The sequence below is a fragment of the Marmota monax genome, unplaced genomic scaffold (genome assembly GCF_021218885.2).
Source record: "Marmota monax isolate L192 unplaced genomic scaffold, Marmota_monax_Labrador192_F-V1.1 WCK01_AAM20220418_F8-fsc00098, whole genome shotgun sequence".
NCBI classification, from domain to species: Eukaryota; Metazoa; Chordata; class Mammalia; order Rodentia; family Sciuridae; genus Marmota; species Marmota monax.
Genome location: NW_026694639.1, coordinates 5,410,894 through 5,432,153, shown reverse-complemented (window position 1 = coordinate 5,432,153; position 21,260 = coordinate 5,410,894). Strand labels below are relative to the sequence as shown.

The following is a 21,260-nucleotide window of genomic DNA, read 5'->3' as shown; positions in this document are numbered from 1 at the left end:
GGTGCAAAAATTTGGATCTCAATTGTCCTTTCAGAGGTCCATGTGTTAAAAGCCTGATCCTCACCAGTGGCACTGCTGGTGGGGGGACCTTAAGAGGTGCAACCTAGTGGGAGGTCATTAGGTGTGTGCCCTGAAGGGATAGTGGGACCCTATCTTTTGTTCCCAGGTCATGAGGTGAGTGGTTTGTGCTCTGCTACATGCTTCTGCCATGCTTCTCACCCAAGGCCCCAGGGTCAACCCATCATGGACTGAATCCTCTGAATTTGAGCCACAATAAACCATTTCTCCATATAAGTGGATTATCTCAGGTATTTGTTATAGTAAAGAAAGCTGACTAACATGGGAGAGGGTATTCCTTTTAAGAGTTTCATACCTTGCTTTGCCTTTGACATATGCATTGCCTAATGTAATCTTTTCAAGAGTTACTTTTTATGTTCTTTGAGAACAAATCCTTCTCAGGCTATTCATCACTACCAAAACATTGCCCTTTTGGGGTACTTATTTAACATTGTATTCATTTAGGTCTCTTCCTTCTGGCTCTGAGAATTGAAACGATTCCCAGACTAGTGTGAAGTTTGGGAATGTTCAGGGTTTTGTTCCCTGGTGATTGTTCTTTGCCTATACTTGGTAGGGCTTGTCTATCCACGACTAGATTAGCATTCAGCCAAAGTCTGAGATTTCTGTGCAGATATGTGGAGTTCTCTGCATAGCACTTTCCTAATATTCCCTCCTTCAACTTCTAGTTTCTTGGTCTTCCTAAACTCTGATTTTTTATCTCTTCAATACAGTAAGCCTTTGGGGGGACTTTTTTTTGGGGGGATGGGGGGCTTTCCCCTCCCTATGCTTCAGTCCAGAAACTTATTCTGGGCAGAAAACTATTGGCAATCATAGGGTTCACTGCGTATGTTTCCTTTCTCCTCAGGACCACACTCCAGGGCTGTCTGTTGTCTTACATTTGAAATCAATTGTACCATGCATTTTTGTCCATTGTTCTATTTGTGTATGGTGAAAAGGTAAGTCCTAATCCTGTCACCTCCTTATGTCCAGTAATGGAAGTATGCCATTTTAATAAATATTTTTTATTGACTGCATTTAACAAATATTTATGGAACACCTACTGTGAAGAGCCTATGGATAAGTGACACAAAAACTAATGCCTAGTTAAATAAAGTAAAAGTTATAATACAGTTGTAGCATTTAAACATGGCTCTCCAAGTTCTTTCACACTCCTTCTTCTAAGACATGAATTTTATTTCCTCTTCCATTGAGTGTAGATTCTGTGACTGCCCATCCAATAGACTATGACTGAAATGGTGGTGTACCCATTTCCTAGCCCAGATCAGAAGAAATTGGTAGTTTCCTCTTCTTGTCTTTGGAATACTCAGATTTAAATCTGTGTGGTAAAAAGATCCAAGAAAATACATGGGGTGGGGGGCATATTGTTATAGTTTGGATATCAGCAGTCCTCCAAAAGCTCATGTGTGAGATAATGCAAGAATGTCTGACGTGAAATGATTATCTTATGAGAGTTTTAACCTAATCAGTGGATTAATCCATGGGTAGGGATCAACTGGGTGGTAATTATAGGCAGGTAGGGTATGGCTGGATGAGGTGGGTCACCAGGAGAGTGCCTTTGAGGTTTATATTTTATCTTGGGTGAGTGGAGCTGTCTCTCTGCTTCCTAGTGGTCATGTCCTAAGCTGCTTTCCTCCTCTGAATGCTTCCACCATGATGTTCTGCCTTGCCTCCAGCACAGCACAATGAAATTGGCCATCTATGGACAGAGACCTCTGAAACCATGAAGGCTAAATATAATTTTCTTCTTCTAAAGTTGTTCTTGGCAGGTCTTTTGAACACAGCGGCAAAAAAAAGCTGACTAAAACACATGTAGTTGTTCTGATAGCTCTAATAATCCTGCTAATTGTCAGTATCAATTGCCAGACATATAACATAAAATTTTCAAATATCGCTGCCCTAATTGTAGAGTCATCCAAGCCTTTCAGCCAACCCTGCTGACACTGCATGGAAGGGAGGCAAGCTGTCCCTGCTGAGGTCCAACCACATTTCTGATTTGTAAGCAAAAGAAATTACCCCTTTTCCCTCTAAGATGCTAAATTTGGATTGGTTTTTATGTAATAATCAATACCTGGACCAAACAACAAACCATTAAGTGTTGTGATTAGAGGGGGCCAATCAACAAATTAATTAACAAACATTTATTATATGCCTGTTACCAGTCAGATAATGAGTTAGGAAATGCTTTTGGGAAGTGAAGACTGAGTGGAATTTAGAAAAGATCTAGATCTATCCAATAGAATAAGAGCAGAAAAAAACAGAAAGTTGCTTGTTTTGAAGTCATGGAAAGTGCCTGGACTGCTTCTGTTAGTTTAGAAATACTTGAGAGTATGTGGAGAAACTAAAGAGATGAAATTCTAGGGGATCAGTTCACAAGGATGTAATAGTAAAGAGTGCTTAATATGGGGGTCAGGAGACTGCATATTTTTAATTAGGCAATTAATCTAATTATTTAATGACTGTCTTCCCAAAAGACCTCTAAAAGAGGCTAAGTTACACAAAGCTTGTATCCCTATGATATTTCCAGCAACTAGAATGGTACTTGACAAACATAAGGATTTTATTAATGAACAGTTACTCAATGACTGAGTGACTGAAGAACTGTATAAGAATTTTAAGGGAATGACACAGTCATATTTGTTAGTAGAGCTTGGTTTGAAGACAGGTTGGTGTATTAGTCAGCATGAGCTACCATAAAAAGTACCACCAAGTGAGTGACAAAACAAATTAATTTTTTCACATTTATGGAGTTGGAAAACTGAAATCTGGGTGTCAGCATGGTTGGGTTCCACTGAGAACTTGTCCTTGCTTGCAGACAGCTGCTTTTATATTATATCCTCATATGCAAAAAGGGAGAAAGGGCAAGCAATTTGGTGTCTCTTATAAGATAATTAATTCTGTTACAAGGGCCCAAGTCTCATGACTTCATTTAAAACAAACGAGTTCCCTAAGGCCTTATCTTCAAATACCATTATACTGGGGTTAGGGATTTGACATAGGAATTTTGGGGATATAATTCATTCCATAGCAGTAGGAAAGTAAAAAATATATTAGGAGATAAATATAATACGGTATTACAATCTTTACCCACAGGGGATATGTTCCAAGACCTTCAGTGGACGCCTGAAATTGGATATACTCAACCCTATATATATACTGTTTTTTCCTATACATACATACCTATGATAATGTTTAGTTTATAAATGACACAATAAGAAATTGATAATAACTAATAATAAGAGGACAATCATAATAGACAATAATAAAAATCATGTGAATATGGTCAACCTAAATATAACTAAATGGCTACTAAGTTACTAATGGGCAGTAGAATATACAGCATGGATATAGTGTTCAACACTCAGTCCTGGGCTAGACTGAACAGAATGCTGCCAGACTTCATCATGTTATTCAGAATGGTATGCAGTTTAAAACTTGCTCATTTGTTAACAATTACCACTTAATATTTTTGGACCAAGGTTAACCACAGATCCTGGGGACAAGAGGAGATCACTTAATTCCCTGAGAAATGGTGAGAGTGGGAACAAAAGTAGTGACAATAAGTTTAGAAAGGAAGGGCTGAATTGGAGAAATAGTAATCATTTTACTCAGTTGGAATAATTTAACTGCTAACTTGCCTAAGGTATTTCTTTTCCTGAACTTTTTAATCATAGATTTTTTTATGTAGTAACTCCATTTGCACATCAGTATCACTGCTTTTAATGTAGAATTTTCAAAATGAAATACTAAAAGTGAAACTTACATTTTCAATATTTTAAGGAAATAAAGGATGTTAACCTCAAAATACAAGCCCATTCTGCTTTTTATATGTGATTTGTAAGTTAAACATAACAGTATTATGTATTTTATTTTTAAAAATGTTTATTTTTAAGCATATTAATCATAAAGACCCCCAGTAGCTAAAGTCACTATTCTAGATCAAAATACATGGATAAGGTTATCACTGCTAATGTAATTCCCAATGTTCAACTATTGATAATTAAGGCTTGAACAATTTGTTTACTGGCTTACTGCTGGTAACAAAACAATTCAGTCTCATTTCTGAAGCACAGAGCATGTTCAAATACATTTTCATAAATATTGGACCCTGCTACAGGGCAATTATGATATTAATCCATGATACTGCTCTGTAACTTGAGGTGGAGAAGTTGTTGTCATTTGATTCCCTAAAGCTAGTAATAGCAGGTTTTTGAGAAACAATGGTCTATTTCCTCTATCAATAGTGGCATTCTGGAAACAATTCTTGTCATAAGAAAGCACAAGCGGTTTTCATATTGGCCCTTCAAAATATTAAGAGCCTGGTGATATTAACATATCCCATTTTTTTTTGCTTTTGAAAGAAAAACAATGCTTTCCATTAAAATATTTGGAAAATATAAAATGTATAAAGAACAAAAACATAATCCAGAATCTTACCATTCCAAAATAATCAGATCACAAAATTCTCAAATATTTCCTTCCCGATTTTTAAAATTGTGGGTATTTGTCATTTTACTGGTTTTGCTACCTTTTAAAACCTTAAATATTTAGATGTTTATGCAAATACAGATGTATAATATTATCTTAAATGTCTATATAGTTTTTATATCACACGTACTGGAACTTATTTGACCAATACTAATTATGATTGTGTGCACTTATTTACTGCTTACTATATGCCAGGTGATATTATAAGGATCTTTCTTGTATTTATCCACTTGATCCCCACAACCCTTAATTATTCCTGCTTCTTACAAATCAGGAAACTGAGACACCAAGAGATGAAGTAATTTGGCCAATCTCTTAATGTTGGACATTTTAGTAGTTAACAAGGTTTTGATATTATAAGCAATGTTGCCATGCATATGTATTTTAATTCTTTCAGAAGAACATCTTTAGGAAAATCTAAAAAAAAAAAAAATAGAATTGCTGGGTCCAAGGTTATTTGCATTTTCAAAACCTTACACACAAATATTTCCCTAAAGGAAAATTGTTAATGTACACTTCAATCAACAATATGTGAATACACAGTTCCTCCATATCTCTGATTCTCTCATCTTTATCTGCTACTCTAATTTTTTATTTTTCACTTTCAGAAGTGGGACTTCATAGTAAATGGAGTTTGGTAAACACAGTCTGTAATACTGTGATACTATTCCTAGTGCTAACATGTCAGTAATTGTTTCCATGCTACATTAGGAAGTGTTGAAATTCGGGTATAATTTACATAATTTCAATTTACGTGCAGGATGTGCTTAGTGAAGTTCCAAATGAGACGCGAAATCTCTAGGAGATGCCTTAAAACTTCTACGCGACGTACAGGATAAATTTTATTCCCTTCATACACTTATAAATAAAATGATTAAATCAACATTTTGGTTGCCAGGAATTGGTAATCCATTTCTAGCTCAATTTTTCCGAGTTCCTTTTTTGCTCAGCTCAGGGCGGCTATCTTGGGCAGCGGAAGACTCATCTTCTAATCATCACAGCTGCTTAATGACTGCATGGTGAGTCGCAAGGTGCCCACGCCTTACGACAAAAGCTTTCGCAGCGGGGCTTGCAGGGACTCCAGGGAAGGAGCCAGCGTTACCTCAGCCTCCCCGAGGCAGCTGCGCGCCCTGACACTCCCCTCTTTAGGGACTCGAGCCAATTCCTTCAGCTCACATGACTCCATCCAAGCAAGTTTCTTGTCACCTCACATAGCAAACTGAACTCACAGCTTTTTTACTTATATAGGGTGACCCAAAGGAATGTCCATCCCCGCTCGGAGATACTACAGCGTTAAGACCAACAACCGAAGGAACAGAAATGAAAAGGAATTCACTCGCCCTAAATCCGACCCTCTTTCTTTCTCCTTAGTCTGTGATTCACTCGTGGGGTCATTAGTCGACTTCGGCGCGCCTGGAGGACCCTGTCCTCCGGAGACTCCTGATCAAGGGAAATACAGAAAAAGCAGCCACCAATCATACTTTCACATGTCTATAATCAAAAGAGGAGGCAGCCAGAGGGGGACTCCCTAAGTGGAACTGTGCTTGCGGGGAATGTTTTGGGCAGGCAGTGCCGAGGTCGCCTAGATTCCCGAGATGCTCCGTGCGGGGGCCTGCGCAGCTTCTTTGCTGTTGCCGCCGCCGCCGCCGCTGCTGCCGCGGTTGCTGAGGGTGGATGAGAGGAGGAGCTGTCTTGGACCCTGTAGAATCAGGTTCTTGCTGTTTTTGCTCCATCCCACGTCGCACCGTGACTCCTCTCGTGCTGTCTTGGGGGAGTCTCCGCGGACACTTCGGTAGGCAGTAGAGATGCCTCTCTTTGCCACCAATCCCTTTGACCAGGATGTTGGTAAGTGTTTTTTTTTTTTTTCTTTTCTGCTCCCGGTTCATTTTCCACCGGACTAGGAGCCTCCTCTGTCTGCGTCCATTCTGGACCCCAGGGCCATGACCACGCTCTTCCCCATTCCTGAGGCTCCTTTTAAGAGATGAAAGAAGGTTGAGGGCTTGGCGCATTCTATTTGAAAGAAATGGGACTCAGAATCTCTGAAATGGGCCTTGAGCTAGGACTGGGTTTCGGAGGAACTGCTGAAGGGGTTGGTGTAAAAGGCCTCAGAGGAGCAGCTGGTGTAGCATCTGGTGCTGGGACTTTGCTACTGGAAGAACTAGGACTGAGGCATATATCGGCTAGGGTAGAGCTGTAAGTCCTACAGCAGCAGCGTTACTCTGGCTAAATGTTAAGTATCTGAAACTACGAGCATGTTTTAGTTAAGGTTCCTCAGGATATAAAAATCTCTTTCCTAACTTAGGTCACTGCAGGAGAAAGCTCTGGTTGAGGGTAGACCCAAAAATGTTGGGAAACATGAGGATGAAATACTTGGCAACAACTGAAACTTAATTGAGGGCCTGAGTCTTTTGGGTTGCCTTTCTTAGATTGGGTCTCTGCATTGTAAGAAGCGTGGAAGAAGACTTTGAATCTGGGAAGGCATCTGCAATGTTAAATTTGTGTTGTTTTCGGAATCGTTGGTATTAGTTGTCCATCATACCAGTTCAGCAAGTAAGCTCCCCCCGCCCACTTTCTTTTTCTGGTTTAAAGGTATAATTGCGGGATTTGGATTTCTGGGAAGAGAATTTTGAGGTTCGTTGGATGCACTAAGAAACTACCTTGGCACACAAGTGCGAAGGAAAGCAAGCCAAATACCATATCCAAGTCCAATAAGGCAGAATTTAACAATTATTATAGTAAAGAATACACGGGAAACCTTATAGAGTTACTTTATACATCTTTGTATATTTTAATTATGAAAGGTGAGTTTTGAATTTTATTCTTCTGGACTCAACATATCACTGATGCTTGGAAATTTGAGTTAAGACTAGAAAAGAGTTCTGTCCTATCTCTGCCTGTTGCTAGCTCACAGTGAAATAAAGTTACATTGATTTCCAGTGTCCTCACCTTTAAAAAAGCAAAAACACATATTTCTGTTCTGTGATTAAATGAAATAGTATTATAGAGAGCCTACCACAGTGTAAACAATTTTATATAACATATTGTATCAATCTGTAGAACAAATGCTTAAAATAAAACACTAGCTTTTCCTGTTTTCGGCACCTTTATCTAGTTTTAATGGTTTTTTTGTAACTATCAACTAACCAATCACCTTTCTATCCCACTCACATTGTTTGTCTTTGTTGTGGTGTATATTGAACTCAGGGCCTCTTGCATACTCCTGCTGATGTTTTGAACAGGTTTGCCTTGGATTCAGACAAACTTCCTAATGTCAAACCTGTTCCTTGCACCTGCACCACCCTGTTCAAACACAGGTTCCTTCTTGCCCTTATGCTTTTGTTTCTATAATTTCTCCTTTCTGTGTATCTTCCTTTTATAGTCCAATTTAGAATCCAGCCTGAATTATTTCCTGATAAATATAACTAAGGGTTTCTTAGTAGCAACATATACATAGTTTAGACTAAATATCTTTATGAAAGTCTATCCAGTACATTTGTGGTCTTTACTCATGAGATGCCAGTGGCATTCCACTGCTAGTCCTGTTTTAAAAAGTCTTAAAGTATAATTAAATGCTCCCTGGAGTGTCAGAATAGTTCCCAGTTGAGAACATCTATTATATAGTCTGTTGTAGTTTCCACCTTTTTCCAAACTCCTGCAAGTTATTTTAGCATTTTTTCTTTACAAAATTATTGAGTATTATTCAGGTAGTTGTATCCTGCATTTTGTTCCTTAATTATTTTGGTGGTGCTAAATAGTAGGTGTTTAATCTTTGTTGAGTTGAGAATGTTTCGGTTCTCACAAGACTTCTAGACAGTAAGTTTCTTGAATGTAGACACATTGTTTTATTCTAGAAAAGCTTACTTTTAAAAAGTTTGTTAGGTTTTGGCATTTAGATCAATTTTTTTCTCATGTTTTGAAATATTGTGAAAGGTTTATTTAAGAAGACCTCTCAGAGATTACCAGTTTAATTATCCTTGGATAGAGTCCTATAGAGTTCCTTGTTTAGCATATAGAATGTAATATGTAGAATGCTTTTTAACAGTATTTCTTCTTACCTTGTCCATCAGCGTTTCAGCTATGTTAAAGTACTACTTGATGTGATTATTAATCACTTAACAATTACATGCATTTGCACTTCAAAATTGTGTTCAGTTTTATTCACACACTGAAATTGCCAATCATATATATAATGTATATATAATATAGAATTTTTTACATTGAGGCAAAATGCTGGCAATGGCTTTTTCCTTAAAGAAGATCCTAAACATGTTAATAAAATATGAACTCCTTTAATGCTAGGATTTTTGTTTCATTTTTTCACTACTAAACCCCAAGCATGTAGACCAGGGTCTAATGCTAATAAACATTCAGTATACATTTACTGAATAAATGAAATTCATTCTGGACATTACATTTCTTCTAGATTCAACTCTTGAATTAAAAAAAATAACTCGCTCCATCAAGTTTTTATTTCAAAGTCACTGCTGACTTCCATCTTGCCAAATCCAGTGGTCTGTTCTTTGTCCATTTCTTTGGTGATCTCTTAAATATTTCTCTAACATGTACTTTATTCATGGTTTTCCAGGACACCAACCTTTCTTATTTTCTGCTTAGCTTCTTTTTAACCTTTTTTTCTTCTTGTTATCCAAATGTTGAATGCCCAGAGTCTCAATTCTAAAGTCTCTTTTTCTTTGACATTTTTTTCTCTTGATGTCTTAGGGGACACCTTAACTTAGTGTTAAGATGTCAGTCTTGGGCTGGGGATGTGGCTCAAGCGGTAGTGCGCTCACCTGGCATGCGTGCGGCCCAGGTTCCATCCTCAGCACCACATACAAAGAAAGATGTTGTGTCCGCCGAAAACTAAAAATAAATATTAAAAAAATTCTCTCTCTCTCTCTCTCACTCTCTCTTTAAAAAAAAACAAACAAAGATTTCAGTCTCTGTGGAGTGCCACTGTTTGAATTCAAATCTCAGGCTTGCTGCTTATCAACAGTGTGACTTTGGGTTAGTTGGTCAGATATTTTGTTCTTCTGTTATCTTTAAAGTCGGATGTAGGGATAATAATAGTTCTTTAATTTAGAGGATTGTTTAGACAGTTGTTAGTAGTTGTAAAGCCGGTAGAAAAGTTTCTGTACTTTTTATTTATAAAGTAAGAATAAAATAAAAACTAATCTCTTAACTTTTTAAAGTTTTTAAAATTTATTTTATTCTAATTTGTTATATATGACAGAAGAATGCATTACAGTTCATATTACACATATAGAGCACAATTTTTCATATCTCTGGTTGTATACAAAGCATATTCACACCATTCGTGTCTTCATACATGTACTTAGGGTAATGATGTCCATCTCATTTCACCATCTTTCCTACCTTTTGCCCCCTTCCTTCCCTTTGCCCTATCTAGAGTTCTTCTTCCCTTGCTCTCCCTCCTAACCCGACTATGAATCAGCCTCCTTATATCAGAGAAAACATTTGGCATTTGATTTTTTGGGGATTGGCTAACTTCAGTTAGCATTATCTTCTCTAACTCCATCCATTTACCTGCAAATGCCATGATTTTATTCTCATTTATTGCTGAGTAATATTCCATCCTGTATATAAACCACATTTTCTTTATTCTTTCATCTACTGAAGGACATCTAGGTTGATTCCACAGTTTATCTATTGTGAATTGTGCTGCAATAAACATAGATGTGGCTGTGTCCCTGTAGTATGCTGTTTTTAAGTCCTTTGGGTATAAACTGAGGAGTGGGATAGCTGGGTCAAAAGGTGGTTCCATTCCCAGTTTTCCAAGGAATCTCCATACTGCTTACCATATTGGCTGCACCAATTTGCAGTCCCACCAGCAGTGTATGAGTGTGCCTTTTTCCCCACATCCTCATCAATGCTTATTGTTTGTATTCTTAATAGGTGTCATTCTGACAGGAGTGAGATGAAATCTTAGAGTAGTCTGCATTTCTCTAATTGCTAGAGATGTTGAACATTTTTTCATATATTTGTTGATTGATTGTATATCCTCTTCTGAGAAGTGTCTGTTCAGTTCCTTGGTCCATTTATTAATTGGGTTATTTGGTTTTTTGTGTGTGTGTTTAGCTTTTTGAGTTCTTTATACATCCTAAAGATTAGTGTTCTATCTGATGTGCAAGTGGTAAAAATTTATTTCCAAGCTTTAGGCTCTCTATTCACCTCACAGATTGTTTCTTTTGCTGAAAAGAAGCTTTTTAGTTTGAATCCATCCCATTTATTAACTCTTGATCTTAATTCTTACGCTATAGGAGTCTTATTAAGGAAGTAGGGGCCTAATCTGATATGATGGACATTTGGGCCTTCTTTTTCTTCTATTAGATACAGGGTCTCTGGTTTAATTCCTAGGTCCATGACCCATTTTGAGTTGAGTTTTGTGCATGGTGAGAGATAGGGGTTTAATTTCATTATGTTGCATATGGATTTCCAGTTTTCCCAGCACCATTTGTTGAGGAGGCTATCTTTTCTCCAATGTATGTTTTTGGCGCCTTCGTCTAATGTAAGATAACTGTAAATATGTGGGTTAGTCTCTGTGTACTCTATTCTGTACCATTGGTCTACTAGTCTATTTTGGTGCCAATACCATGCTGTTTTTGTTACTATTTCTCTGTAGTATAGTTTAAGGTCTGGTATAGTGATGTCACCTGCTTTACTCTTTTTGCTAAGGATTGCTTTAGCTATTCTTGGTCTCTTATTTTTCCAGATGAATTTCATGACAGATTTTCTATTTCTATGAGGAATGTCATTGGGATTTTGATTGGAATTGCATTAAATCTGTATAATGCTTTTGGTAGTATGGTCATTTAGACTTAAAGATAAGAACCATATGATCATCTCAATAGATGCAGAAAAAGCATTTGACAAAATACAGCACCCCTTCAGTTCAAAACACTAGAAAAACTAGGGATAATAGGAACATATCTCAACATTGTAAAAGCTATCTATGTTTGGTCCTAGGGCAGCATCATTCTAAATGGAGACATATTGAAAGCATTCCCTCTAAAAGTTGGAACAAGATAGGGATACCCTCTTTCACCACTTCTATTTAACATAGTTCTTGAAACACTGGCAAGAGTAATTAGACGAAAGAAATTAAAGGGATACAGATAGGAAAAGAAAACTCATATTAGCACTATTTGCCAACAATATGATTCTATACCTAGAAGACCCAAGAAATTCCACCAGAAAACTTCTAGAACTAGTAAATGAATTCAGCAAAGTAGCAGTATACAAAATCAACACCTATAGATCAAAGGCATTTCTGTATATATACAAAATCAACACCTATAGATCAAAGGCATTTCTGTATATCAATGACAAATCCTCTGAAAGGGAAACAAGGAAAACTACCACATTTACAAAAGCTTCAAAAAAATAAAATACTTGGGAATTAACCTAACAAAAAAAGATGAAAGACTTCTACAACAAAAACTATAGAATGCTAAAGAAAGAAATTAAAGAAGACCTTAGACGATGGAAAGATCTTTCTAAGGCTCTTAGATAGGCAGAACTAATCTCTTATCTTTAAATACCATGTATATTCATCATACTTAAATTTTTGTACTTAGTCTCAGCCTGAGTTCCAAGCTTAGATACCCATATATTCAACCTTTCCACTTGGATTCTAATAGGAGTCTAAAAATACGCTTCAAAAATTTTAATTCATTTCTTTCTCCCTACCCTCTTATTCCTTCACCATTGCCCATCTTAGTAGATGATACCCTTATTATTTCCTACTATTGAGATTTAATATCTAAAGTTTATCATTGATTCTTTTTCTTTCACACTCCACATCCATTCTATCAATAAGAACTTTTAACTGTACTTAAGAAATATATCCAGAATCTCATTAGTTCTTTCCACTTCAGAACTGTTATCATGTCATCATAATCTCTTTCATACTATGGCAAGAGCTTTCTGGTACCTTTTGTTACCATATTTATCCCCTATAATCAGTTCTCATTTACAAAGTCCAGTGTGATCTTTACTAAATGTTAAGATAATGTTACTTACCTGCTTAAAATCCTGTAGTAGCTACCTATACCACTTAAAGGGAAATGCGAATTCTTTATGATGGTCTGCAGTCTGGCCCCTTTCTGGGTCTCTGATGTGATTATGACATCCAGATTCCCTGTCAAGCCAAGTTTCTTGGATCTGAACACTTCAGGTTCATTTCTGCCCCTGTAGTTATCTGTCTTATGCCATTTTCTTTGCCTCCAAATATTAAGGTCTTGATGTTCATTTCATCATTCGGGACTAGAGCTGGGGTTTTAGCTCAGTGGTAGAGTTCTTGCCTAACATGTGTGAGGCCCTAGGTTTGATTCTCAGTACTGCATATAAGTAAATAAAATAAAGGTTTATTGACAACTATAATAATATTTTTTAAAAAGTCACTTTCCAAGAGAGGTTTTTCCTGGTTATCTTCTTTAAAAAAAAATCCATCTTTACACCCTTACTATTTCCTTTCTTCATTTTTCATTATAGCACTTAACTACTTGATGTTAAATTAATTGATTGACCATTTCTTGTATGGAACATAAACTCCATGAGGATGAGAACTCTTCATTTCTATCCCCAGGACCTTAGGGACAATGCCTGTTACATAGTAAGCACTCAGTTTACCCAATAATTAATTATTAATATTTTCTAGGTTGTCAGTATTGTGTTTCTATTTGGTCTGTTGCTATCACCTAAATATCAATCTATCAGAAAACCAAACTTGTCTTTCCCAGTCTGGTTCTTCATTCATTCTTTGGTAATTTCATGTTCTAGTTGCCTTGGCTTTTAAAGCTCAAGAGGCATCTTTGAATCATTCCTATCTCTGCTAAGTCACTCATGCCTTTGTTTTTATAATAGGGCATTTTGCATTCCTTGTCAGACTACTTGGGACCAGTTCACATCCTACAGATTTTTTAATCCATTCAGTGTTATAAACCACAGCCAGATACTTTTTCTTCTGAAATGTGCTTTGATGAAAAGACTGTGGCTCTGGGCTTAACTTGCACCTGTTGGTAAATGGGTAGTTGAACAGGTACAGGTACTTGAGTTCACTTTCCACTTTTGTAAATAGGTATGAAATATATCTACTCATGGAGTTGCTGTGAGGATTATTTGTAAATGCGCTTGACATTCTGCCTCTTCACTGGAGTTGAAAATACCACAAATTCAGCATGGTCATAAAACTATATTGAGGAGCTGGGGATATAGCTCAGTTGATAGGAGTGCTTACCTCACATGCACAAGGCCCTGGGTTCAATCCCCAGCACCACCAAAAAAGAAGAAAAAAAATTATATTGAAACTTTTTTTTTCTAAATAATTCTTTTTCTCTGTTTTGCTGACTCATACATCAGTTGTTTACTTAGTCACAGAGATCAAGAGCCTGGGAGTCCTTCTTTTTTGGGGGGTTGGGGATAGGGTACCAGCGACTGAACTCAGGGGCACTGGACAACTGAGCCACATCCCCAACCCTATTTTGTATTTTATTTAGAGACAGGGGCTCACCAAGTTGCTTAGTGTCTCGCTTTTGCTGAGGGTAGCTTTGAACTCTTGATCCTCCTGCCTCAGCCTCTCGACGAGCCCCTGGGATTACAGGCTTGTGTCACTGCCCTTGGCCTTGGAGTCCTTCTTGACTTCAGTAGTTATAATTCTCTACATTCCAAAAAACAAATGTATGTTATCTACTATGTGCCAGGCAAAATGAATATGCCCCTCAAGAATTCCAGTGTTGCTGTAGTCTGAGTCCTTTAAGTTCCTAATAGTACTTGAATTCATCGTTCTATTTATGTAACTGCTTAGGCAGGTTTATATCACTGCTCTCTTAGATTACTACAGTAGTCTCTAACTGTTCTCTGCCTCTAGTCTGTCCCCGGTCATTTCCAGGTTGCTGATAGTGATATTTTAAAAACACAAACGTAGTCATATGGTTCCTCAGAGTGAAATATTTATTCAAATCTAAAATCTTCAATTAAGTTGAACTTAACGTGACATATAAGACGTCTTAACTTTTGGCTTCTTTTTAACTCTTCAGCCTTACCTTCTATTCCTTTTCAGGTACAGATCCTCTTGCTTGACATATTCTTCTCTTCACTTGTTCTAATTAGGGTGTTGGGGTATTTTCCCCTCCCCATGTGTTTTTTTTCTTCTTTTGGATGCTGGGCATTAAATCCGTGGCCTCATGTGTACTAAGCACAAGCTTTCCCCTGAACCACAGCTCGTTGCCCATTGGCAGCTTTTGAAGTAGTTGTCTTACCAGCAATTCTCCCCTCCCCAAATGCTTGACAGTCATAAATTTTGAGAAAATCAGAAGTATCTACTTATCATAAAAAAATTCTCCAATTCATTGAGAAAATTATTGAAATTTAGTTGAGTTTCTCATATAGGATTTTCTGAATACTACTGAGCAAATTTCTTTAATTCCTCTTTTTGAGGATGACCATAAAGATCTGAGGATAAAATTAGATCATTATAAAGCTTTGAATTTTTTGAGGCAAGTTTGCGTTATTTTTGTCTCTTTTCCCTTTTCCCCAAATCCTGTTTTTGTCTTAGAAAGTAAAAAGTTTAACTTCAATTGCTGTTCACAAAACCATGCTGAACTGCTAATAGTTTATATTCTTCTGATTTAAAAAATATTTGTTCTTTTATAACTAGGAGAAATGTGGTAATGATTTTGTTGCTCTTGAGGCACATCAATAACTGATATGAAAATTTGGAATTCTGAAATGAGTGCATTTCTTATTTGTGTATACAAGGTTGAATCAGATCTGACCCTGTATAGGAAAGTAAAGAAGGTACTTTAATTAATTCAGGAATTATAAGATCATAATTATGAACATAGTTTATATTTGATCAAATATAGGCCTATCATTTTTGGTTAACTATTAACTTTGTAATAAGTTTACTTTTAATGAATTTAGCTGTTGTTAAATAAGATGGTATTTTTAAAAATCTAAATGTGTTTCTTTTCTTTAATTCACTTTAATATTTTAAAAAAAGAAGCTTACTTGGCTTGGCTACTATGATGGGTTAATTATTAACATGTATTACCAGATCAAAGTAATAACTGATTTTTCTTTTCTTTTCTTTTTTTTTTAATTTTTTATTGTTGGTTGTTCAAAACATTACATAGTTCTTGATATATCATATTTCACACTTTGATTCAAGTGGGTTATGAGCTCCCATTTTTACCCCATATACAGATTGCAGAATCACATCAGTTACACATCCATTGATTTACATATTGCCATACTAGTGTCTGTTGTGTTCTGCTGCCTTTCCTATCCTCTACTATCCCCCCTCCCCTCCCCTCCCCTCTTCTCTCTCTGCCCCCTCTACTGACATTCATTTGTCCCCCTTGTATTATTTTCCCCTTTCTCCTCACTTCCTCTTGTATGTACTTTTGTATAACTCTGAGGGTCTCCTTCCATTTCCATGCAATTTCCCTTCTCTCTCCCTTTCCCTCCCACCTCTCATCCCTGTTTAATGTTAATCTTCTTCTCATGCTCTTCGACCCTACTCTGTTCTTAGTTACTCTCCTTATATCAAAGAAGACATTTGGCATTTGTTTTTTAGGGATTGGCTAGCTTCACTTAGCATAATCTGCTCTAATGCCATCCATTTTCCTGTAAATTCTATGATTTTGTCATTTTTTAATGCAGAGTAATACTCCATTGTGTATAAATGCCACATTTTTTTTTTATCCATTCATCTATTGAAGGGCATCTAGGTTGGTTCCACAGTCTTGCTATTGTGAATTGTGCTGCTATGAATATCGATGTAGCAGTGTCCCTGTAGCATGCTCTTTTTAGGTCTTTAGGGAATAGACCAAGAAGGGGAATAGCTGGGTCAAATGGTGGCTCCATTCCCAGCTTTCCAAGAAATCTCCATACTGCTTTCCAAATTGGCTGCACCAATTTGCAGTCCCACCAGCAATGTACAAGTGTACCCTTTTCCCCACATCCTCGCCAGAACTTGTTGTTGTTTGACTTCATAATGGCTGCCAATCTAACTGGAGTGAGATGGTATCTTAGGGTGGTTTTGATTTGCATTTCTCTGACTGCTAGAGATGGTGAGCATTTTTTCATGTACTTGTTGATTGATTGTATGTCCTCCTCTGAGAAGTGTCTGTTCAGGTCCTTGGCCCATTTGTTGATTGGGTTGTTTGTTCTCTTATTGCCTAATTTTTTGAGTTCTTTGTATACTCTGGATATTAGGGCCCTATCTGAAGTGTGAGGAGTAAAGATTTGTTCCCAGGATGTAGGCTCTCTATTTACCTCTCTTATTGTTTCTTTTGCTGAGAAAAAACTTTTTAGTTTGAGTAAGTCCCATTTGTTGATTCTAGTTATTAACTTTTGTGCTATGGATGTCCTATTGAGGAATTTGGAGCCCGATCCCACCGACTGTAGATCGTAGCCAACTTTTTCTTCTATCAGACGGCGCGTCTCTGATTTGATATCGAGCTCCTTGATCCATTTTGAATTAACTTTTGTGCATGGCGAGAGAAAGGGATTCAGTTTCATTTTGTTGCATATGGATTTCCAGTTTTCCCAGCACCATTTGTTGAAGATGCTATCCTTCCTCCATTGCATGCTTGTAGCCCCTTTATCAAATATAAGATAGTTGTAGTTTTGTGGATTGGTTTCTGTGTCCTCTATTCTGTACCATTGGTCCACCCGCCTGTTTTGGTACCAGTACCATGCTGTTTTTGTTACTGTTGCTCTGTAGTATAGTTTGAAGTCTGGTATCGCTATACCGCCTGATTCACACTTCCTGCTTAGCATTGTTTTTGCTATTCTGGGTCTTTTATTTTTCCATGTGAATTTCATGATTGCTTTTTCTATTTCTACAAGAAATGCCGTTGGGATTTTGATTGGCATTGCATTAAACCTATAGAGAACTTTTGGTAATATCGCCATTTTGATGATGTTAGTTCTGCCTATCCATGAACAGGGTATATTTTTCCATCTTCTAAGATCTTCTTCTATTTCTCTCTTTAGGGTTCTGTAGTTTTCATTGTATAAGCCTTTCACCTCTTTTGTTAGGTTGATTCCCAAGTATTTTATTTTTTTTGAAGATATTGTGAATGGAGTGGTTGTCCTCATTTCCATTTCAGAGGATTTGTTGCTGATATACAGGAATGTCTTTGATTTATGCGTGTTGATTTTATATCCTGCCACTTTGCTGAATTCATTTATTAGCTCTAATAGTTTCTTTGTAGACCCTTTTGGGTCTGCTAGGTATAGAATCATGTCATCAGCAAATAGTGATGATTTAAGTTCTTTTTTTCCTATTTTTATGCCTTTAATTTCTTTCGTCTGTCTAATTGCTCTGGCCAGTGTTTCGAGAACTATGTTGAACAGAGTGGTGAGAGAGGGCATCCCTGTCTTGTTCCAGATTTTAGAGGGAATGCCTTCAATTTTTCTCCATTCAGAATGATGCTAGCCTGAGGCTTAGCATAGATAGCCTTTATGATGTTGAGATATGTTCCTGTTATCCCTAGTTTTTCTAGAGTTTTGAACATAAAGGGATGCTGTACTTTGTCGAATGTTTTTTCCGCATCTATCGAGATGATCATATGGTTCTTATTTTTAAGTCTATTGATGTGGTGAATAACATTTATTGATTTCTGTATATTGAAACAGCCTTGCATCCCAGGGATGAATCCTACTTGATCATGGTGCACAATTTTTTTGATATGTTTTTGTATCCGATTCGCCAGAATTTTATTGAGGATTTTTGCATCTAGGTTCATTAGAGATATTGGTCTGTAGTTTTCTTTCTTTGAAGTGTCTTTGTCTGGTTTAGGTATCAGGGTGATGTTGGCCTCGTAGAATGAATTTGGAAGTTCTCCCTCTTTTTCTATTTCCTGAAGTAGCTTGAAAAGTATTGGTATTAGTTCCTCTTTAAAGGTTTTGTAAAACTCTGCTGTATACCCATCCGGTCCTGGGCTTTTCTTAGTTGGTAGTCTTTTGATGGTTTCTTCTATTTCCTCAATTGATATTGGTCTGTTTAGGTTGTCTATATCCTCCTGACTCAATCTGGGCAGATCATATGACTTAAGAAATTTATCTATGCCTTCACTATCTTCTAATGTATTGGAGTATAAGGATTCAAAATAATTTTTGATTATCTTCTGTATTTCTGAAGTGTCTGTTGTGATATTGCCTTTTTCATCCCGTATGTTAGTAATTTGAGTTCTCTCTCTTCTTCTCTTTGCTAGCATGGCTAAGAGTCTGTCGATTTTGCTTATTTTTTCAAAGAACCAACTTTTAGTTTTGTCAGTTTTTTCAATTGTTTCTTTTGTTTCGATTTCATTAATTTCAGCTCTGATTTTAATTATTTCTTGCCTTCTACTTCTTTTGCTGTTGTTTTGCTCTTCTTTTTCTAGGATTTTGAGATGAAGTATGAGATCATTTATTTGTTGGTTTTTTCTTTTTTTAAGGAATGAACTCCAAGCAATGAATTTTCCTCTTAGAACTGCTTTCAATGTGTCCCATAGATTCCGATATGTTGTGTCTGTGTTTTCATTTATCTCTAAGAATTTTTTAATTTCCTCCTTGATGTCTTCTATAACCCATTGATCATTCAGTAACCTATTGTTCATTCTCCAAGTGATGTATGCTTTTTCCTTCCTTCTTTTATCATTGATTTTCAGTTTCATTCCATTATGATCAGATAAGATGCATGGTATTATCTCTACTCCTTTATATTGTCTAAGAGTTGCCCTGTGACATAATATGTGATCTATTTTTGAGAAGGATCCATGTGCTGCTGAGAAAAAAGTGTAACTGCTTGATGTTGGGTGGTATATTCTATATATGTCAATTAAGTCTAGGTTATTAATTGTGTTATTGAGTTCTATAGTTTCCTTATTCAACTTTTGTTTGGAAGATCTGTCCATTGGTGAGAGAGGTGTGTTGAAGTCTCCCATGATTATTGTATGGTGGTCTATTAGACTCTTGAACTTGAGAAGAGTTTGTTTGATGAACATAGCTGCACCATTGTTAGGGGCATATATATTTATGATTGTTATGTCTTGTTGGTGTATGGTTCCCTTGAGCAGTATGTAGTGTCCCTCTTTATCCCTTTTGATTAACTTGGGCTTGAAATCTATTTTATTTGATATGAGTATGGACACACCTGCTTGTTTCCGAAGTCCATATGAGTGATATGATTTTTCCCAACCTTTCACCTTCAGCCTATGTATGTCTTTTCCTATCAAATGTGTCTCCTGTAGGCAGCACATTGTTGGGTCTTGTTTTGTGATCCATTCTACTAGCCTGTGTCTCTTAATTGGTGAGTTTAAGCCATTAACATTTAGGGTTATTATTGAGATATGTGTTGTTCTTCCAGCCATATTTGTTTATTTATGTTACTAAACATGGTTTGTTTTCCTCTTTGATTATTTTTCCCCCCTTTACTGTCCTACCTCCCACTGTTGGTTTTCATTGTTATTTTCCATTTCCTCTTCCTGTAATGTTTTGCCAAGGATGTTTTGAAGAGATGGTTTTCTAGCTGCAAATTCTTTAAACTTTTGTTTATCGTGGAAGGTTTTAATTTCATCTTCCATCCTGAAGCTTAATTTTGCTGGAATGATTTTTCTTTTCTAAGATGAAGTAAATGTTCTTGAGGGATATTGTTCAGGACGACTCAAATCTTCTTAGACTTTAAAGGGGTTGAAAATCTTAAAGGGAAGGGCTACGGAACTTACAAGCTTTGTGTTTTGGGCTCTTTTTCATTTGTTTAGCTCTTAGGCTGAGGGCCTGGATTTTCAAAGAATGACTCAAAGTAGAATTTGCTCTTATTTTCTAAAGATGTATAATGTGTATGGATGCTTGAACAATTACAGGTAAATTTAAGACAGTCTCTTAGCTTATTCTCTGGCCACAACAAAATTGAATAGCAGTTTAACATATGCATCCTAAATAACCCACTTAGTTACTTGGACAGAAATATTTTCTCATTATGTTTCTCCTTTTTCCTTTTACAAACTGGTTTTATATATTAGTAGTAGATTGATTTTGTTGTTGTTCAAAAAGCCTAGATCTGATTGGAATTTTTCCTGGTTCAAAACTCTTCCTTGACTCTCTGATGTTTCCTGAATCAAACTAAATAACTCTTCTAGTATTTTAGGTCTTAGTATGGTTGTACCTGATTAACCCAATTTTTAGCAAATTAGTCTGTATTTCAGCCAACATAGATATTCTTAATCATACTTCCCCCCCTCTTTTTATAGCTTTGCTTCTTTTCTTTATTTATTTAAAGAGAAAGAAAATTGCCGCAGTCTGGCTACAGCAGAATAATCAGGGGGGTGACGAATAACTTGTGTAGATTGATACAGCAGGAGTAGGAGCCGTTTATTGCAGGACAGGAGCAGTATTTATACATTCCACACAGCTTATCTAATTAGCATAAACTAGATACATCAGTCAACCAATAAGGAATCTCCACACTTAATGGCTTGTTTTTGTTACTTCTCAAACCACTCCCTCTGGCATTTTGCCAGGCACCATCCAGACTTGTTTAGGAACTCTAACATTCCCCTGGCAAAATGCCAGGTGTTATTTTTGACTTGTTTACAGACTCTAACATTTCCCCCTTTTGTTTAATTTAAATAAGGACCATAGTGGTTTTTACAGAAACACCATAAATAACCTGCTACAAACAGAAAGGG

General features: G+C 36.7%; 1 protein-coding gene across 2 annotated transcripts in view; it reads left to right on the top strand.

The window, feature by feature from the left end:
- The first annotated feature begins 6,184 nt into the window (after positions 1-6,184).
- Stam (signal transducing adaptor molecule) overlaps positions 6,185-21,260 on the top strand; it is a 69,803-nt gene continuing 54,727 nt past the window's right edge. For both annotated transcript variants that reach the window (XM_046423048.2, XM_046423050.2), the window contains exon 1: positions 6,185-6,408. In XM_046423048.2, the coding sequence (XP_046279004.1) occupies positions 6,369-6,408 (40 nt within the window). In that variant the 5' untranslated portion in view covers positions 6,185-6,368. The remainder of the gene's footprint in view (positions 6,409-21,260) is intronic.